Below are 17,972 nucleotides of genomic sequence, written 5' to 3'. Positions count from 1 at the left end.
AATAAAATAAAATATTTTCCTTTTATAAAACAAAGGGAAACATTGTCACTGTTCTGGAAATTTGTCCACGAGCTTCCCAAAAAGGATCGGGAACCGCACAGTTTTGGCTCCAGTTTCCTCGTGCCTTTTCTTCACTCTGGCAGACTCCTCTTTCAAAAAGTCAAGGAGTGTATTGTGCTTCCTTTTTTTTCTGGGGGATTTGGGGTTTGGCGCCGGATTGAAAGATGCCGACGACGTGCCCGTTGGTGTGGTAGCTGTGATGGTGACCAACTCTTCCACGGGACGTTCTACAGTGGCCTTTAGGTTGGGTGGAAAAAACAAGAATTACTTAATGCTGGTGTATTGTACAAAAACAACTGTGTATAGGATGCTCAACAAGTTGATGTGAGACAGGAAATTGTAGGATGTGTTCTGGATAATTATTTGATCATGAATAGATACACAAAACTGACATGTTATTCTTATGGCTGTAAGAGCCTTCTATTGGCGAGCATCACATATGCTTTAGAATTGTCTCCACATTTGGACAACATTTTAAGAAGGTAATTAGTTTATTTAATATGTGTTTACAGAGAAGGCAGTGGACTGTGTGATAGTAATTTGTTTCAACTGTATTTCCACGTGAAATTCGGAGACATTACTCACGATGCATGATGAAAATAATGCATCCTGATCTCACATGAAAGAATCATATTGTAAATAAAACACAACATCCAAAATTGTGTGTAAACAAGCGCATATATCCAGAACGTTATTGTGACTATGCTGCTTTAGAGTCTGGCCATTTAGATGTAAAAGCACGACTTGTTTAAAATAAAAACAGGGATAGGCTGAGCCGTGATTTTCTCCAGTTATCCAACTCCACGGTTTGTAGTGTGAGGATTTTTTTTTTCGCGGCTCCCTTGGTAGATTAATGCACTGTATTAAGTAGCGATTTTTCAATGTTCATGTTTAAACGCGGAAATACGATTTTCTATTGCATTTATGTCCAACTAAGATATCTCAATATATTTCGTTGCAAATACATGCGTAAAACTACTTACATTGCCAGCCATGTTTGTTGATATTGAGAATTCGCATAGCCTTCTGGGTAGTCACTTGATTTCCAAGTGAGGTACCGACCTCCCTCGGTCTGAAGTGGTTATGACATGGTTTGAGGGCACTTCTCCCTCTGTCTTAAGAGTATCGGGACACACCCCATTTTCACGTGAACGCGCAAAACCGAGTGACTACGGCAGATAGCGAGTGAAAGTGCGAAGAATGGGACTCTTCTTTTAACTAGGGTTTGCAAGACCTTTCGGTCTCCAGCCCCCCCTTTCTTTGCCTTGCTGTCTCTTAGGGAGTAGAGAGAGAGAGGAGAGGATCCCCAGTCCCTTCGCTCCTTTCACTTTAGTCGCCTCTCACAAAATGCAGTGGACCACAGTAGGAGATTTCTCACACCTCCCAGAGGGGGAAGGGCCCCTCACCACAGGCAGTGTTGATTTTACCTCTGAAAAGTGATGGGTCCCGGGGACTGGAATGCTCAAAAATCTATGGGTCCCAACATAGATCTATGGGTCCCCAAAATTTAGTGTTATCAAGGTTGAAATTGTAAATCGGCGACAAATATATAAATAAATATATAAATCTATATATTATTCAGTTTTAATAATCACACTTAATTGGTAATACAAAGCAGTTATCACTTCAGATTTTTCAGTTCACAAAAATATTGTACATTGTACAAAAATATTGCTTAAATATTAGTCTATATATTCATGCAGTTTTAATCACTTCAGATTTTTCAGTTCATATATTCGTCGTAAGTTTGCTGTCCCACCACAGTAATGCCTTCTCAAGGTCCAGTTGCAGCAATGGAATTTCCATAGCTAATTTGTGGTTTTCATTGTCGTTATGACGATCCAATGTGCTTTTCTGAAAGTTCGAATTGCGAAATGATTTATGCAATCCAGTTTTTTGTCACGCTGGGTGCACGTTTCACAGAACATGTAGCCTCCATTATCATCCTCCTTATTGCGTAACCAGGAATATAATTGAGTCCATTTTGGCAAAAAAATCCTTTTCTTGCTAGTATTCTTTCGTTTATTATCTTTCGTCGAATCGTTCGCTTCAAAACACGTGTTTTCCTTGCCTTCGCGGTCTTCTGAAGAATTTCTCCGCCATTTTTTCGTGCTGCAATTATTACCGTTGTTACCACTTTCTGTATTATGTTTCGACTTATTACCGACACTGAAGAAATTACCAATTTTTTGTTGATTTGCACCTAATACCAACTGTTTTTTCGGAGGCATACTTCTCTTTCACCCGACAACCACCAAAACAATGACGTCATCTCGAAGCAACGAGATCTCGTTTGCCGAGATCGGCGCGAGACCAAAACAACAATGGCGGATCTGCCTGACGAAACGTTTGGAGTGCGGTAAATCTAAAAAGTAATCGGGTAATAATGACAATTTGGTGTCAAAAAAATTGCGTCCCGGGAACGCACGGTGATTTGACACAATGCGTGCCCAGCAAAAATGATGCGTCTAGAACGCAGGGACGCGGGCAAACGAGAACACTGCACAGGACAAACTAATCTCATCTCATTAGCTGCACCGCTTATCCTCAGTAGGGTCGCAGGGGTGCTGGAGCCCATCCCAGCAATCATCAGGCAGTGGGCAGGGGACACCCTGAACTGGTTGCCAGCCAATCGCAGGGCACACAGGGACAGACAACTCGCTCGCTCATTCACACCTAGGGACAATTTGGACTGGCCAATCCACCTGAATTGCATGTCTTTGGAATGTGGGAGGAAACCGGTGTGCCCGGAGGAAACCCACACAAGCACGGGGAGAACATACAAACTCCGCACAGGAAGTCCAGTAGCTGGATTTGAACCCACACAGGAGGTTCCCAAGACCTTAGAACTGTGCCGCACACGCTGCCCGGACAAACTAATCAAAAAGTTAAAATATAGTGATACAATCGAGTCTGGGATTATTATTTTTTTCAGATTGTCCATTACCAATATAGGTGCCCTTTAAATAGCAATGCCCTGAAAAAGACAGAAGCTAATACAAAAGCAAGTACAGACACAGGTAATGTCCTGTCCTGTTTTTTCTCGAGTGACTGAAAAATACACTGTATTTAATAAAACTAAATATTCTGTTACTGAACACTCCCGTATTAATAAAATAAAAAATGTTTTGAGCAGCTCACTATTTGAATGAGCATAGCTGTATCTTCATGAATCCCTAGGAGATGAGTGGCGAAATGAATTGAGACTGGCATACTGCCCTGCTAATGTTACGAGTTGCATCATTTTTTGACAGATAGCTGTGCAAATATCGATCTACAGATTATTATAGTTGTTTTAGTTAAAGCTGTAAGCTCACCAACCAGAGGTGACTGCAGACTCAAAATGTCAAACTTTGGATGTCTAATTCCTAAGACTTAAAAAGTGGTCGGCGGCGCCCTCTGTTGGCTGCGGCTGCATCGGCTCGCTACAACGGGTCAGGTGCGATCGACATTTCGTTCTGTGTACATTGTTACACAGAATGACAATACAAGGAAATTATTATTATTATTATTATTAATATCTTGTTTATCCTGTATTCCTATAGGATCAAATGGAACAGGAAACGGCAGTGATGAAGAGGGCTCTAAACCAAGCACCGAAGGTTCTGAAAGTGATTCAGATAAAGTGGGTTTTATTGATGATTGCACTGATGATGAAGAGGCAAACGATCTTAAGTCTGAGGAAGGCATAACTGACAACAAAGACAAGTTGAAACATCAGAGTTCCTTGGATTTCTCCAACAAGGATGTGCCTGTGTTCAGTACACCAAAAGGGAGACGAAAAAACAAAAGGGTTTTGGAGCCCAATTCCTTGACATATGGGGAGGGCAGCGAAAATGCTGACACTTTGGGAACTGAGCTCAAAAAATGGAACTTTCGTAGGAATCGTCCTCTGCTTGACTTTACGACCATGGAGGAGCTCAATGAGATGGACGATTATGATAGTGAGGATGACAATGACTGGAGACCCACGGTGGGGAAGAAAAAAGGCAAAGCCACATCCCAAAAAGGTATGCGCACAGAGGAAGAAGATGGTGTTAGTGTAGATGGTGATGATGCAGATGACGTCGATGACAAGAAGGATAGCGATATTGATGATGACAATGATGATGATGAAGATAGCGTGGATGAGGATGACGAGGAAGATGGTGACGAAAACAACAGTAGCAGTGAGAGTGACAAGGAGGTAAAAATACCCAAGAAAAAGGATAAGAGTACCGATTCTTTTGATGAAGAATTAACAAATGACAGCATGTCTCAGGGAAAAGGAAATGAGGTAAGCAATGTTTAATGTTTTTAATTTCAATTTTACCATGAATGACTGAAAGCGAAACTTAAGTTTAAAATCAATATTACCAATTTACCCCAATGCATTCGACCATTTGAAAATGTGATGATGTTAGGACCTGGAAAGGTTTTTATTTTTGGTTGGAAAACTCCTGTGCGAAATCTGAAAGTATGCCTGCAATATTTTTAGGTGTGAAATAAGGGCATTGTTTTGTGTAATTTTGTATGTGTCATAATATTTCAATATGTACATTTGAACATTGTCAACATAATGTTGTTCTATTGACATGCTGTCATGGAGGCACATTTATTACTGTTGAATAGGACGCTAACTCACTTGCCTATGAACTTGAGTTTTTCCTCCAGATTTGGTTATTAGGGCCTAGGTAGCAAGGGCCATTTTGGTTTTGTAGGAATTTGTATTTTTCTTTATTTCTTTTTTCATCTCCCTCCATTGCCCTTCAACCCCCCTTCTTTTTTGTTTTTCATCTTCCCTTTTTTCCTTTTTCTCCTTTTTTATTGTTCTGCCCACTTGCTTATTCCTCCCCTTTTCACACATTTGTACATGTTCATACTTATTTGTACTTTGTGTTTTCTTTCTCTTTGTTCCTTCTTCATCTTCTTTCTTTTATTTCCCTCTGCCTTATTGTTTCTATTTTTCGTCTTTTATTTCCCTTTACCTTATTATTGTTTGTTTTTTTCAGCTTTTTCTTCTATTTTATTTTTCCTCTAATTCTTCATTGTTCTTCTCTTTCATAATTCCATTGATTTCCTTCTTCAACTTACTTCTTTTCCTTCTTTTTCTTTCCATATATTTTTTCTCTTTCTTCATTCCATCCTTTCCCCCTTTTCCTCCTTTCTGCTCTCCTAACGATAATTATCGTGGTTTTTTTTGTTGCCTCGATAAATAATAAACTTTCAATAAAAGTCGATAATTTTAACTGTAATTACTACCAAAGAAAAAAGGGTCCTAATGCAATTGAAATGCAAATTCCAGACCAACATTCAGGAAACAGAGGTGACCACCCAATCATTTTGCCTGAATAGCAGTTCTCAGAGATAAGGCAAAAGCACGACAAGACTTTCAAAAATAACACATTGAATTTGAAGGAAAACCTTAGAAAAATTGTGAGTTATCAATGTAGACCGATAAGAAACATCTTGCCCAGGCCTACTCAACTTTTTTTGTGGTTTTTGTGATTGTTAGGCCGCGAAATCAAAATTGTGATTTTTGCAATATCTGTGGTCGATTAAGATGTTAATCTAAAAAAACAATAATAAAAACGTTTAAAATATTTAAAAAAATACAAATTCATAAAATTAAACAAAATTTGAAAATATAAATATATTTAAAAATTATTTTATAAAAAATATGTTTACGTACATACAGAGAGTTTAAAACTTTGGGAAAAAACATCTAATCATGGTGAAGGCGCGGTAGGACAAACACCTGAGTGTGCGCTTAAGCACAGTGGCCATGGTTAACTGTTCAGCGCAGCAGCTTCATCATAACCAGCCACTCTACTCAACGAACTACTTTCTTAAAATATTACTGTATGACTTTGACACTTGAAAGTCAAAACCTCCTAGGTCCTCGCAGGGAGGGCGGCAACCGTTCCTAAACTCATGACCTCATTACCCTGCCACAGACGCTCTAACCACTCAGTCAAGTCAAATTTTAAAAACTGCCTAAACATCAAAAATATCAAAAAATGTCAAATTGAACTAAACTTAAAAAAACTTCATTCATTGTAATTTCATCTCACTATAATCATAATCAACTATCTTTTCTCATGGATTCAATATAGAATGATGCATACTTGTAACTAATACATTGCCTTATTCACTCGCATTTCATTATCAATAATCTTGTGCTTTTTTGAAAAATAAAGCACATCTCATTCAATGATTGAAATAGAACAGCCATGTTATTAATAATTTTTAGTCTCACTTTTCTTTTCCTTTGTTAATAAGTCGTTATTTTCATTATTTTGAAACTCATTTGAAAGCTTTGGTTATTTGAAACTATTCAGATCACCTGCTCTTTTGTGTGCAATATTCTTTTGTTTTCCACATATTAACACCATTAGGTATCGTCATACCCATTTAAAATTATTATTATTCTCATTTTCTTACCTCTTCTGCTGTTACCTGCTTGGATCCCTTCTCCTTCTTTTTAGTCTGACTTTGTGTGGTCAACCTCTGTTTATGACTCTATCACTTTCAAACTTGATATCACCTTAATATTACTTCTCTTCACTTACCTTTTCTTTCTGTGTCTTCTGTTCCCTGCTCCAATCATCTTGCTAACCGAGCTTTTCCTTTTCTCTACTTTACCTGTCGTCACTGTTTTTCGATTTCCAACATTTTTGCCTCTTCTTCCCATCTCAGCTCTGTCATTTTTTTTGTTTTTCTAAGTCCTCCTGTGCGACTCACACTAAAGCTGACCCTGAGAGTGCTGCAAGTCTCTCCCTGTCTGTATTAATTCTCTCTTCACGTCTCATCTTGTTTCTCTTTTCCCTTCATGTTTACTTTCTTTTCCCTCAATTTTTCTCTTTTGCATTCTCTTTTTACCTTCTTCCTTCATTTTCCTTTTATATAATGAAGTTATGCATTTCTCCAACTTTAATTTATCCTTCAACTTATTAACCGCTAGCCTTCTGAGTTTCCCATCAAACTCATACTGTTTGGTCCATGGTTTGATCCATGCATTGATAAATTTCCTCCATTTGGTCTTCCACTAGTCTTTCCAATTTCAATGGCACAAATTTATCTGCCAATTTACCACACAAATTCCAATCATTACATTCCCTATCAAATTCACCATCCACTTTATTAATCTAGATTGGACACAGTACAATGTTGAAAAGTGCAATTATATATCCCAAACAATGGTATTTAAGTTAAACTCATTTAGTTTTCTCATATTTAATTGCATTTTTCCTTCAAACCAATTAAATAGATTACTTTAGCTTCACCAATTTAATGTGAAAATGAAATATATTCATCCGCAACGAGTTATCTTACTAATTTTTTATCCCCATCAATACATTTTCTTTCCCTATTTTTTTAAAAGAAAGTATTTATTAACCATTTTTCAATATTTTTGTATAAAAACGCCGTACACAAATTAACCTATCCCAATTTTTTCAATTAGATTTTTCCTTGTCTTCCCAGTCCTTAATTTACCAATTTTGAACTAAAAACAGGAATATTTGATCTTTTTCTGTATTAATCTGCCGTTATTTTGAATTAACGTATCCAAAATCATTCAGTCATGTTTTTCCCAAACTTCTCACTCCTTTATTTATCAATTTCCAACTACAAAAATTCGGACCGGACAAACAAATCTTTGGGACCACTTGGGGCCCGCGCTCTGTATTTTGTACACAGTTCGTATGTTGAACAAAAACTTCTTAAAAAGTCTATTTTTTTCGACTCCTTACCACATGTTCTATCAATTCTTCTTAAACATCCCTTTTTAAACAATAACAGCTCTTCTGAAAGCGTTTTTGACGTTTAAAAGCACAATTTTTGAGCCGTTTTTTATTTTTTTTATTTTTTTGACGAGTCGGACACACAAACACAACAAAGGACTGGAAATAAAAGTTTATAGGATAGGTGACACACACACGAACACAACAACAAATAAGACATACACAGGACCCCCAGACAATCGAACGTCTAATTGTATTCTTTTCCCGTACGAATTCAAATTATTTTACCTAAGTTATTTTAATTGAACAAAATTTGTTAATTCAGGTTTCTTTTGAATTTTAAATTTGTGTTTAAATTGAAATGTGGACCCCGGCTCAATTTCCCTTCTGAAGATGCAACTTGGTCTATTTTGGTCACTTGTACTACAACCCTTTTTCACTTCGACAGAGTTTCCTATTCTGTGCTTTTGGTCCTAGCCAAGGTTTTTTCTCTTCATGGCAGGACTCTCTGGCCTCCATTTAAACTCACAAAACTTCCTCTCAGTTCCAGCCGAGGCCTTTCCTCTTTATGGCAGGACTCTCTGGCCTCCATTTACACTCACAAAAAAATCTAAATTTAAAAAAACAACAACTTTAAAACGTGCAATTACTAAGAGTGCTTATGATAATTTCGACCGATATTTTTTGTTTTCATCAATAATGTTTTTGAGGTGCAAGTTTTTTTTGTAGAAATGTCACAAACTTCTGCAAGCGAGGATACAGACGTATTTACCTTTGGGGCAAACATCACTGAGCAAGAGACAGAGAGTGCTTTTGCTCTGTGCATAGCTCCGCTCATCCCTACCTCTAGCCAGCAGCTCTCTCAATATTTCTTACACTGAAAAGAGTAGCCCTCCAATACCATCGTCCTTTTGTATAATGACAATAAAGACCAATTATTCAACTGCAATTTTGTTTTTATTTGTCGATCTATAGTTGATATTTTGTTTTGGGTCGTATATTCTCAGTCTCTTAAGGATGTCATCTCGAGATGTTTGCATGCAACTTTGTTTAAAGTCTCCTTAAAAACAAAACTAGCACAGAAAATGCACTTTCCTTTTTAAACTGAAAATCACGTTGAAATTGCAATACAGGTCTAGAAAACACAATTCGATTTTTTTTTTTTTTTTTTAATCGTGTAGCCCTACTTTTTCTTTTTCTTTATTATTTGCTCGTACGTGTGACTTTTTGTTTTATGGCAGAATAATTATAGTAACCAAATCTATAGAGTCATTCCTAAGACTTAAAAAGTGGTCGGCGGCGCCCTCTGTTGGCTGCGGCTGCATCGGCTCGCTACAACGGGTCAGGTGCAATCGACATTTCGTTCTGTGTACATTGTTACACAGAATGACAATACAAGGAAATTATTATTATTATTATTATTATTATTATTATAGCTCCATGGCACTATGGTTGCTGCCCAATTTCGTTGTCACAATATGTTAGCCCATTTGTAGCAATGACAATAAAGGTATATTCTATATTCTATTCTAGTGTTTTATTCATTACATTTTCATGAAGAAATTAAAAAAAAAAAAAAAATTCCGTCAATCAAGTGATACAGAAATAAATATATACCACAGCCATACCCCCCTACTGGGAGGTGGCTAGAGTCATTTCTGACTCTTTTTGGGAGATTGATTCAGAGGAGGGGATTCCCAGCCCCCTCGCTCATCCCAACTGAGGTGTTGGGAATCATTAGGTGACCAAACCCCCCAATTCCAACCCCAAATGCTGAACGCCAAGCAGGGAGGCAACGGGTACCAATGTTTAAGTCTTAGGTATGACTCGGCCGAGGCTTGAACGACGACCTCCCAGTCTCGGGGCGGGCGCTATACCCCCAAGGCCACCGAGCTGGTTTAAATAAAACTGTTGAAATATCTAAAATGCAAATAACATATGCAAGTACATTGTAACGTGGCGGCTTTTAATGGAAAATAAATAGCTAGTAGATGTTGCACTGTAAAATCTCGCTTGCCCCCCTTTTTAATTACTTATTTTTGCTTATTTTTGCCTTCAGAATAGGTCGGATTTTCTTATCTGATGGTTTTTTCTCTGTCCTTGCACGTTCAAAATCCATCGGTGTCTTCTCTCATTATTTTGAATTTGTACTAAACTTTAAGCTCATCAGTGTGCAAACTGAAATAAACAGCTGCGTTGTGCACTAACCCGCCCCAGTGGAGTGAAAGCCAGCTTTGTTAAATCGCAACTTTATGTGACATCACTACAACTTTGCACTTCGCAAACGTACCTTTTTCAATTTGGTTAGGGTTAGAAAAAGCCTTATTTGTCCTTCTCGTCAGGAAAAAAATCTGAAAATTCGGTGCTTCACTGATATTTATGATAAACGATATTAAAAAAAGAATTTGTGTAATGACAATAAAGTTTTTCTATTCCATTGTTTTTTCACACAATGTTGTTTGTAATAACTCTTTTTATAAATAAAAGGTTATTTTTAGTACAGACCATTTTTAGTATTTTATTTAGTTTATTTTGTGTTATATTTTAACCGGGCAGCAGGGCGCCGCAGTGGTTAGCGCGTGTGCGGCACAGTTCTGAGGTCATGAGATCGAACCTCCTGTGTGGAGTCTGCATGTTCTCCCCGTGCTTGCGTGGGTTTCCTCCGGGCACTCCGGGGTCCTCCCACATTCCAAAAACATGCAGGTTAGGTTAATTGGCCGGTCCAAATTGTCCCTACGTGTGAATGAGCGAGTGAATTGTCCGTCTCTGTGTTCCCTTCGACTGGCCGGCAACTAGTTCAGGGTGTCCCCTGCCCATTGCCCGAAGATAGCTGTGAAGGGCTCCAGCAACCCCGCGACCCTAATGAGGATAAGCGGTGCAGATAATGGATGGATGGATATGTAAAAATAATTTTTTATATTATAATTTTTTTATATATTTATATTTTCTAATTTTGTTTAATTTTATGAATTTTTATTTTTTTAAATATTTAAAACGTTTCTATTATTATTTTTTTAGATTAACATCTTAATCGCCCACATATATTGCAAAAATCACAATTTTGATTTCGCGACCTAACAAAAATCCACTAAAAGGGATTGGAGACCCTTTCTTGGATAAGAGTGTGTGTGGGTTGTCATGGGTAATCTTCTGATAAAGTGTTGATTTAAAGGGGATTACATAATGCCACCATGATTGATCTACTTTTGGATACCACAGGATGCCTTGCTAGATCGGTCCCATACCTGGAGCGCACAGCACATCCTCATCTGCTCAGTTTGCCTCGGAGACAATAGTGAAGATGCAGATGAGATCATTCAATGTGACAACTGTGGTGTAACTGTGCATGAAGGTGAGAAACTTTTAAACTTGTAACATCATTGTTGGCATTTAAGCACCTGTTATGCCGCTGGTTCATAGTTTGGCCTAATGAGTGAGATGCGGCAGATTTTGGCCCAATCCCATTCCTCTCACTTGGCCCTGAGAACCCTCCAGTGAGGTCCCTCTATAGGGAAGTCCCCTCATGTGAGAGGAGTGCAAGTGAACATTGTTCCCTAAGAAATTGAACGGCACTTGCAAGGTTCCACCCTAGTCCAGTAGATGGCCGTAATACTAGGTGGCTGTAGACGTCAGTGATGTATTGGCCTACGTCACATGTAAACACCTCGAGTCTGGTGTGGCAATTGGAGAGTCCGTGCAACGTAGAAAATAACCGCTTCATCTTTGTTATTACCAATCGCCTGACAGCTCATCACCTTTTCTGTTTCTCCAATCAACGGCGGAGAAATGCGCTAAATTGAAGACGTCCTTCTGGGTGATATAGGGTTTGGTGCCAGACTGAAACATGCCAACGACGTGCCCGGTGGTGTGGATGGTGTAGTCACTGTGATGGTAGCCAGCTCTTCTACGGGACGTTCTACATTGGCCTTTACGTTGGGTGGAAAAAACAAGAATTACTTAATGGTGTATTGTACAAAAAGAACTGTGTGCTGAACAAGTTCATGTGAGACAGGAATTTGTAGGATGTGTTCTGGATAATTATTTGATAGTGAATAGCTACACAAACCTGACATGTTATTTTTATGGCTGTCAGAGCCTTCTATCGGCCAGCATCACATATGCTTAAGAATTGTCTCCACATCTAGACAACATTTTGAGAAGGTAATTAGTTTATTTAATATGTGTTTACAGAGAAGGCAGTGGACTATGTGATAGTTATTTGTTTCTACTGTATTTCCACGTAAAATTCGGAGACATTACTCATGATGCATGATGAACACTATTGCATTCTGATCTCACATGAAAGAATCATATTGTTAATAAAACACGACACCCGAAATTGTGTGCAGTAAACAAGCGCATATATCCAGAACATTATTGTGACTATGCTTCTTTAGTGACTGGCCATGTAGATGTAAAAACTCGTTTAAGATAAAAACAGGGATAGGCTGAACCGTGATTTTCTGCAGTTATCCAACTCTACGGTTTGGAGTATGAAGAGTTTTTTGCGGTTCCCTCGGTAGATTTGTTTACTGTATAAGGTAGCGATTTTGCAAGGTTCATGTTTTAATGCAAAAATACAATTTTCTATTGCATTTACGTCTAACTAAGATATCTCAATATACTTCGTTGCAAATACATGCGTAGTTGTGGAAAACTACTTACATTTGTGCGATTCCTTTCCAGCCATGTTTGTTGATATTGAGAATTCGCAAAGCCTTCTGGGTAGTCACTTCGCTCCAAGTCAGGTACCGACCTCCCTCGATCTGAAGTGGTTATTTCATGGGTTGAGGGCACTTCTCCCTCGGTCTTGAGAGTATTAGGACACATCCCATTTTCACGTGAACGCGCAAAACCGAGTGACTAGACTTTGTCTGCCTGAAAGGTGTTCATTGCATACTGAAAGTAGCATGTGTATGAAAAGGTTTGGACCCACTTGATCATTCTCAAATGATGTTCAACATCATAATTTAGGGAAGGAATTAAAAAAGCTAGCTCAATTTCTTTCAGCTGTGGGTTTCCACTGTGATGATCATGGCACTATTCTAGTTAAGGCCAAGAAGAATCTCAGATAAGCAGAGGCGAAGAACAGTGAGAACATTAATACCCACGGACCTGCTCTAATGACCTACAACATAATCTTATATAGAGGTGTCTGAAATTTTCCTCGTAGGTGGATGTCCACTGTGAGAGAGATAAACTCAAGAAAATCCAGGAATCACAATGCATGATTTTTTAATGATTTATTTAAAGTATTTATATTATACTATAATATAAATAAATATGGAGGAGTATATTGTATGGAGTATAATCAAGGAGTATAAAATTTGAACAATCCCAGTTCGAATCCCGGCTCGTCCGTGTTACATGTCGAAGTGTCTTTGGGTAAGACACTAAACCCCTAATACCCCCAATAAGCAGGTTAGTGCAAGGCCGCTATTAGGAAATGTGGAGCACATTGTAAAGTGCTTTGGGAAGTCATTGACTTGAAAAGCGCTATATAAATGCAGATCATTTTATTTCATTAACACCGTAGAAAATTAATGTCAATATTTAGTACTGTAGCAAATATGGGTGGTAAAAAAAAAAATTCTAACAAACAATTTATTGACCAATTGAATGAAAGAGCAGTTTTTATCCATTTCAAAACTCGTCTCACCTTTTTGGAGCACAATATATGTTTTTAGATCATTATGTCAGGAAAATGGATGAAAAACCTTGTTTAGTTATTCTGAAGGGTGGCTACACACACTTTAGGTCAGTGGTTCCCAAAGTGGGCGGTACCGCCCCCTGGGGGGAGGAGAGGAAGGTAAGGATTGGTAGGGGGGCGGTAGCAGGGCGGCAGTCCGAAGTCAGAGTCAGAAGTTTGAACGTAGTGCGGTAGTGAAACCGGAAAGCACTGCATTTCTTTTTCAAGGTTTTGTAGTGAGTGATGGAGTTTTGGCCAACCACACTTGTCACTGTTCAAGTTTTAAAACCACCGACCAATCAGAGGCAAGTTTTAATCAAAGCACACAACAATACAGTAAGACCTCGGTTATCGCGGTCAATGGGGACCAAAACCACCCGCTAAAAGTGAAAATCTGCGAAGTAGCGAAAAAAAATCTCATTTCATCTCATTATCTGCACCGCTTATCCTTAGGTGACGCCGCATCTGCTGAACTCGCTCCGCAGACTCCCCCCCTCCCCCGTCCCATCCAGCCGGCCGCCTTATCCTGCGTCCGCTGATGTTCCGCCGAAAAAAACAGAAAAAATTGAAAATCTGCGAAGCAGCGACGCTCCCCGCCCACCCCCGAAAAAAAAAAAATTCATTTTTTTTCTTTTTTTTAACCATTACAGACCGCGAAGCTCTGAAGCCGCGAACGTCGAACCGCGAAGTAGCGAGGTCCCACTGTAAACGCAATTCAAAGCTTGCAAGCACCACACTATGCCACACCCACCGTGTGAGCTCATTCAGTGTCATAGCGGACTCCGTAAACATAGTCCCAGAGTCAACAAACGAGAAAGAAAAAAAGCTTGCACCGAAAAAGGGCAGTACATCACTTGTTTGGACCTATTTTGGTTTTGATGAAGCGGACGTCGAACAGAAGAAAATGCCGTTGCAGAATTGGCTTTCGCGTAGTCGCTAGGTCCAGAGGAAACACAAGTAATTTGTACTAGCACCTTAAGAAATATCACATATAACAATACACAACATGTCAAAAAGGGTTAGAAGTAAAAGACAAAGATGGCGCATCTACAAGTGGACTGAGAGGTAACCAAACCTCCTCCAAAGTAGCATTTGCGCCCTTCACGCCGTATGAAAAAGTTTCACAAAGGCACAAAGAAATAACCAATGCTGTGACTCTAGCTAAACATGTCTAATAGTGTCCAACCCCCAAACTCCATTATCAATTAGAGGTAACACTTTTTATTTATGCAAGTTAATAAGCAAAATGTTATAGAGGAATAAATAGTTGTAGCAGTAGTGTTAATAAGTTAGCAGGAATGGTGGGTTTGAATTAATACTTGAATACATTTCTTGCACTAATGAACATGCTGCAGTAGCACATGGTACATTTTATACTCCTCCATGATTTGCTACCTTATCGTGGTGGAGGAGTTTGTGTGACCCAATGATCCTAGGAGCTATGTTGTCGGGCGCTTTAAGCCCCTGGTAGGGTCATCCATGGCAAACAGGTTCTAGGTGAGTGGCCAGACTAAACGCAGATCAGAAGACCTCAATGAAGAGTAAAAACTTTGGTCCACAATTTCCGTCGCTCGGACGCGGGTTACCGGGGACCCATTCTGGAGCCAGGCCTGGAGGTGGCGTCTGCTGGCGAGCGTCTGGTGGCTGGGCCTTTGCTCATGGGGTTGGCCGGGCACCGCCCGAAGGGACGACGTGGGTCCCTCTTCCCATGGGCTCACCACCTGTAGGAGGGGCCAAAGGGGACGGGTGCGTAGTTAGCTGGGTAGCGGCCGAGGGAGGGGTTCTTGTCACGACGATCCCCGGTTACAGAAACTGGCTTTTGGGACATGGAATGTTACCTCTCTGGCAGGGAAGGAGCCCAAGTTGTGAGGTTGCAAAATTTAGTCCACACACTCACGTGGGCAATGACAGTGAGACCTGGAGGGGCGTGATTGGGAAGAACGGCCCCTCTGACCTGAACCCGAGTGGTGTTTCATTATTGAACTTCTGTGCCCGGCATGGCTTGTCCATAACGACCACCATGTTCAGACATAAGAGTGTCCATATGTGCACTTGGCACCAGGATACCCTAAGCCGTAGTTCGATGATCGACTTTGTCGTCGTTTCGTCGGACCTGCGACCGCATGTTCTGGACACTCTGGTGAAGAGAGGGGCGGAGCTGTCAACTGATCACCACCTGGTGGTGAGTTGGCTTCGATGGTGGGGGAAGATGCCGGTCCGACCCGGCAGACCCAAGCGTGCTGTGAGGGTCTGTTGGGAACGGCTGGTAGAATCTCCTGTCAGAAGAAGTTTGGATTCGCACCTCCGGCAGAACTTTGCCCATTGCCCGAGGGAGGCGGGGGACATTGAGTCCGAGTGGACCATGTTCCGCGCCTCCATTGTTGAAGCGGCTGATCGGAGCTGTGGCCGTAAGTTAGTCGGTGCCTGCCGCAGCGGCAACCCTCAGACCCGTTGGTGGTCACCGGCGGTGAGGGATGCCATCAAGCTGAAGAAGGAGTCTTATCGGGCCTTCCTGGCCTGTGGGACTCTGGAAGCAGCTGGCAGGTATCAGCTGGCCAAGCGGAATGCGGCTTTGGCGGTTACAGAGGCAAAAAGTCAGACATGGGAGGAGTTTAACGAGGCCATGGAAGCTGATTTCCCAACGGCTTCAAGAAAACTCCATTCGGCGTCTTAGGGGGGTCAGCAGTGTGCCATCGACACTGTTTAGTAGGGCGCTGCTGTCCTCGACTCGGGATTTTGTGAATCGGTGGGCAGAGTACTTCGAAGACACACTCAATCCCACCGACACGTCTTACTCTGGGGAAGCAGAACCGGAGGGCTCTTGTATCTCTGGGGTTGAAGTCACTAAGGTGGTCAAAAAGCTCCTCGGTGGAAGGGCCCTAGGAGTCGATGAGATCCGCCAGGAGTTCATTAAGGCTCTGAATGTTGTGGGCGTGTCATGGTTGACACGTCTCAGCAACAGAGCGTGGACATCGGGCACGGTGCCTCTGGACTGGCGGAATGGGTTGATTGTTCCCCTCTTTAATAATAATAATAATAATAATAATTTCCTTGTATTGTCATTCTGTGTAACAATGTACACAGAACGAAATGTCGATTGCACCTGACCCGTTGTAGCGAGCCCCCGATGCAGCCGCAGCCAACAGAGGGCGCCGCCGCATCGGAAGGAGGACCAGAGAGTGTGTTCCAACTACAGGGAATCACACTTCTCAGCCTCCCTGGTAAGGTCTATTCAGGGGTACTGGAGAGGAGGGTCCGCCAGGAGGTCGAATCTGTGATTCAGGAGGAACAGTTTGGTTTTCGTCCCGGCCGTGCAACACTGGACCAGCTCTATACCCTCTTTAGGGTCCTTGAGGATGCATGGGAGTTTGCCTTATCGGTCTACATGTGTTTTGTGGACCTGGAGAAATCATTCAGTCGTGTTTCTCGGGAGGCCCTGTGGGGGGTGCATCGGGAGAATGGGGTACCGCACAGTCTTTCGCGGGCTGTGCAATCCCTGTATGCCCGGTGCCAGAGTCCGGTCGGCATTGCCGGCAGTAAGTCGGATTCGTTCCCGGTAAGGGTTGGACTCCGCCAGGGCTGATCTTTGTCACAGATTCTGTTCATAACTTTTATGGACAGAATATCTAGGCGCAGCATTGGTGGGGATGGAGTCCGGTTTGGGGGCCTCAGATTACGTTACTGCTTTTTGCAGATGAAGTGGTGCTGTTGGTTTCCTCAGGCCTTGACCTTCAGCTGGAGCGATTCGCAGCCGAGTGTGAAGCGGCCCGGATGAGGATCAGCACCTTCAAGTCCGAGACCATGGTACTCAGCCGGAAAAGGGTGGCGTGCTCCCTCCGGGTTGGGGATGAGATCTTGCCCCAAGTGGAGGAGTTCAAGTATCTTGGCGTCTTCAGTGAGGGTAGGATGGAATGGGAGATCGACAGACAGGTCGGTGCAGCGTCTGCCGTCATCCGGACCCTGTACCGGTCCGTTGTGGTGAAGAGGGAGCTGAGCTGAAAGGCAAAGCTCTCGATCTACCGGTCGATCTACGTTCCTACACTCACCTATGGTCATGAACTTTGGGTTATGACCGAAAGAACACGATCCCATATACAAGTGGCCGAAATGTGTTTCCTCCGTTGGGTGTCTGGGTTTTCCCTTAGAGATAAGGTGTGAAGCTCAGTCATCCGGGAGGGACTCTGTGTAGAGCCACTGTTCCTCCGCATTGAGAGGAGCCAGTTGAGGTGGCTAGGGCATCGGATAAGGATGCCTCCTGGACGCCTCCCTGGGAGGTGTTCCGGGCATGTGCCACCGGCAGGAGGCCCCAGGGATGACCCAGGACACGCTGGAGAGACCATGTCTCTCGGCTGGCCTGGGAACTACTCTGGATCCCGTTGGATGAGCTGGAGGAGGTGGCTGGGTATAGGGACGTATGGGCTTCCCTTTTAAGGCTGCTGCCCCCGCGACTCGACCCTGGATATTCGCAAGACAATAGATGGATGGATGGATGGATAATT

General features: G+C 41.6%; 1 protein-coding gene across 5 annotated transcripts in view; it reads left to right on the top strand.

The window, feature by feature from the left end:
• Positions 1 to 17,972, top strand: part of phf14 (PHD finger protein 14) — a 115,427-nt gene that overhangs the window by 11,572 nt on the left and 85,883 nt on the right. For all 5 annotated transcript variants that reach the window (XM_088328184.1, XM_088328182.1, XM_088328180.1 and 2 more), the window contains 2 exons: positions 3,606 to 4,336; positions 11,004 to 11,136. In XM_088328184.1, coding sequence (XP_088184310.1) covers positions 3,606 to 4,336; positions 11,004 to 11,136 — 864 coding nt within the window. The remainder of the gene's footprint in view (positions 1 to 3,605; positions 4,337 to 11,003; positions 11,137 to 17,972) is intronic.

Source organism: Urocampus carinirostris, chromosome 2 (assembly GCF_059441175.1).
Source record: "Urocampus carinirostris isolate Australia breed hairy pipefish chromosome 2, RoL_Ucar_1.0, whole genome shotgun sequence".
In the NCBI taxonomy this organism is placed as follows: Eukaryota; Metazoa; Chordata; class Actinopteri; order Syngnathiformes; family Syngnathidae; genus Urocampus; species Urocampus carinirostris.
The sequence above is the reverse complement of the archived record's forward strand: the minus strand, read 5'-3'. Positions and strand labels throughout refer to the sequence as shown.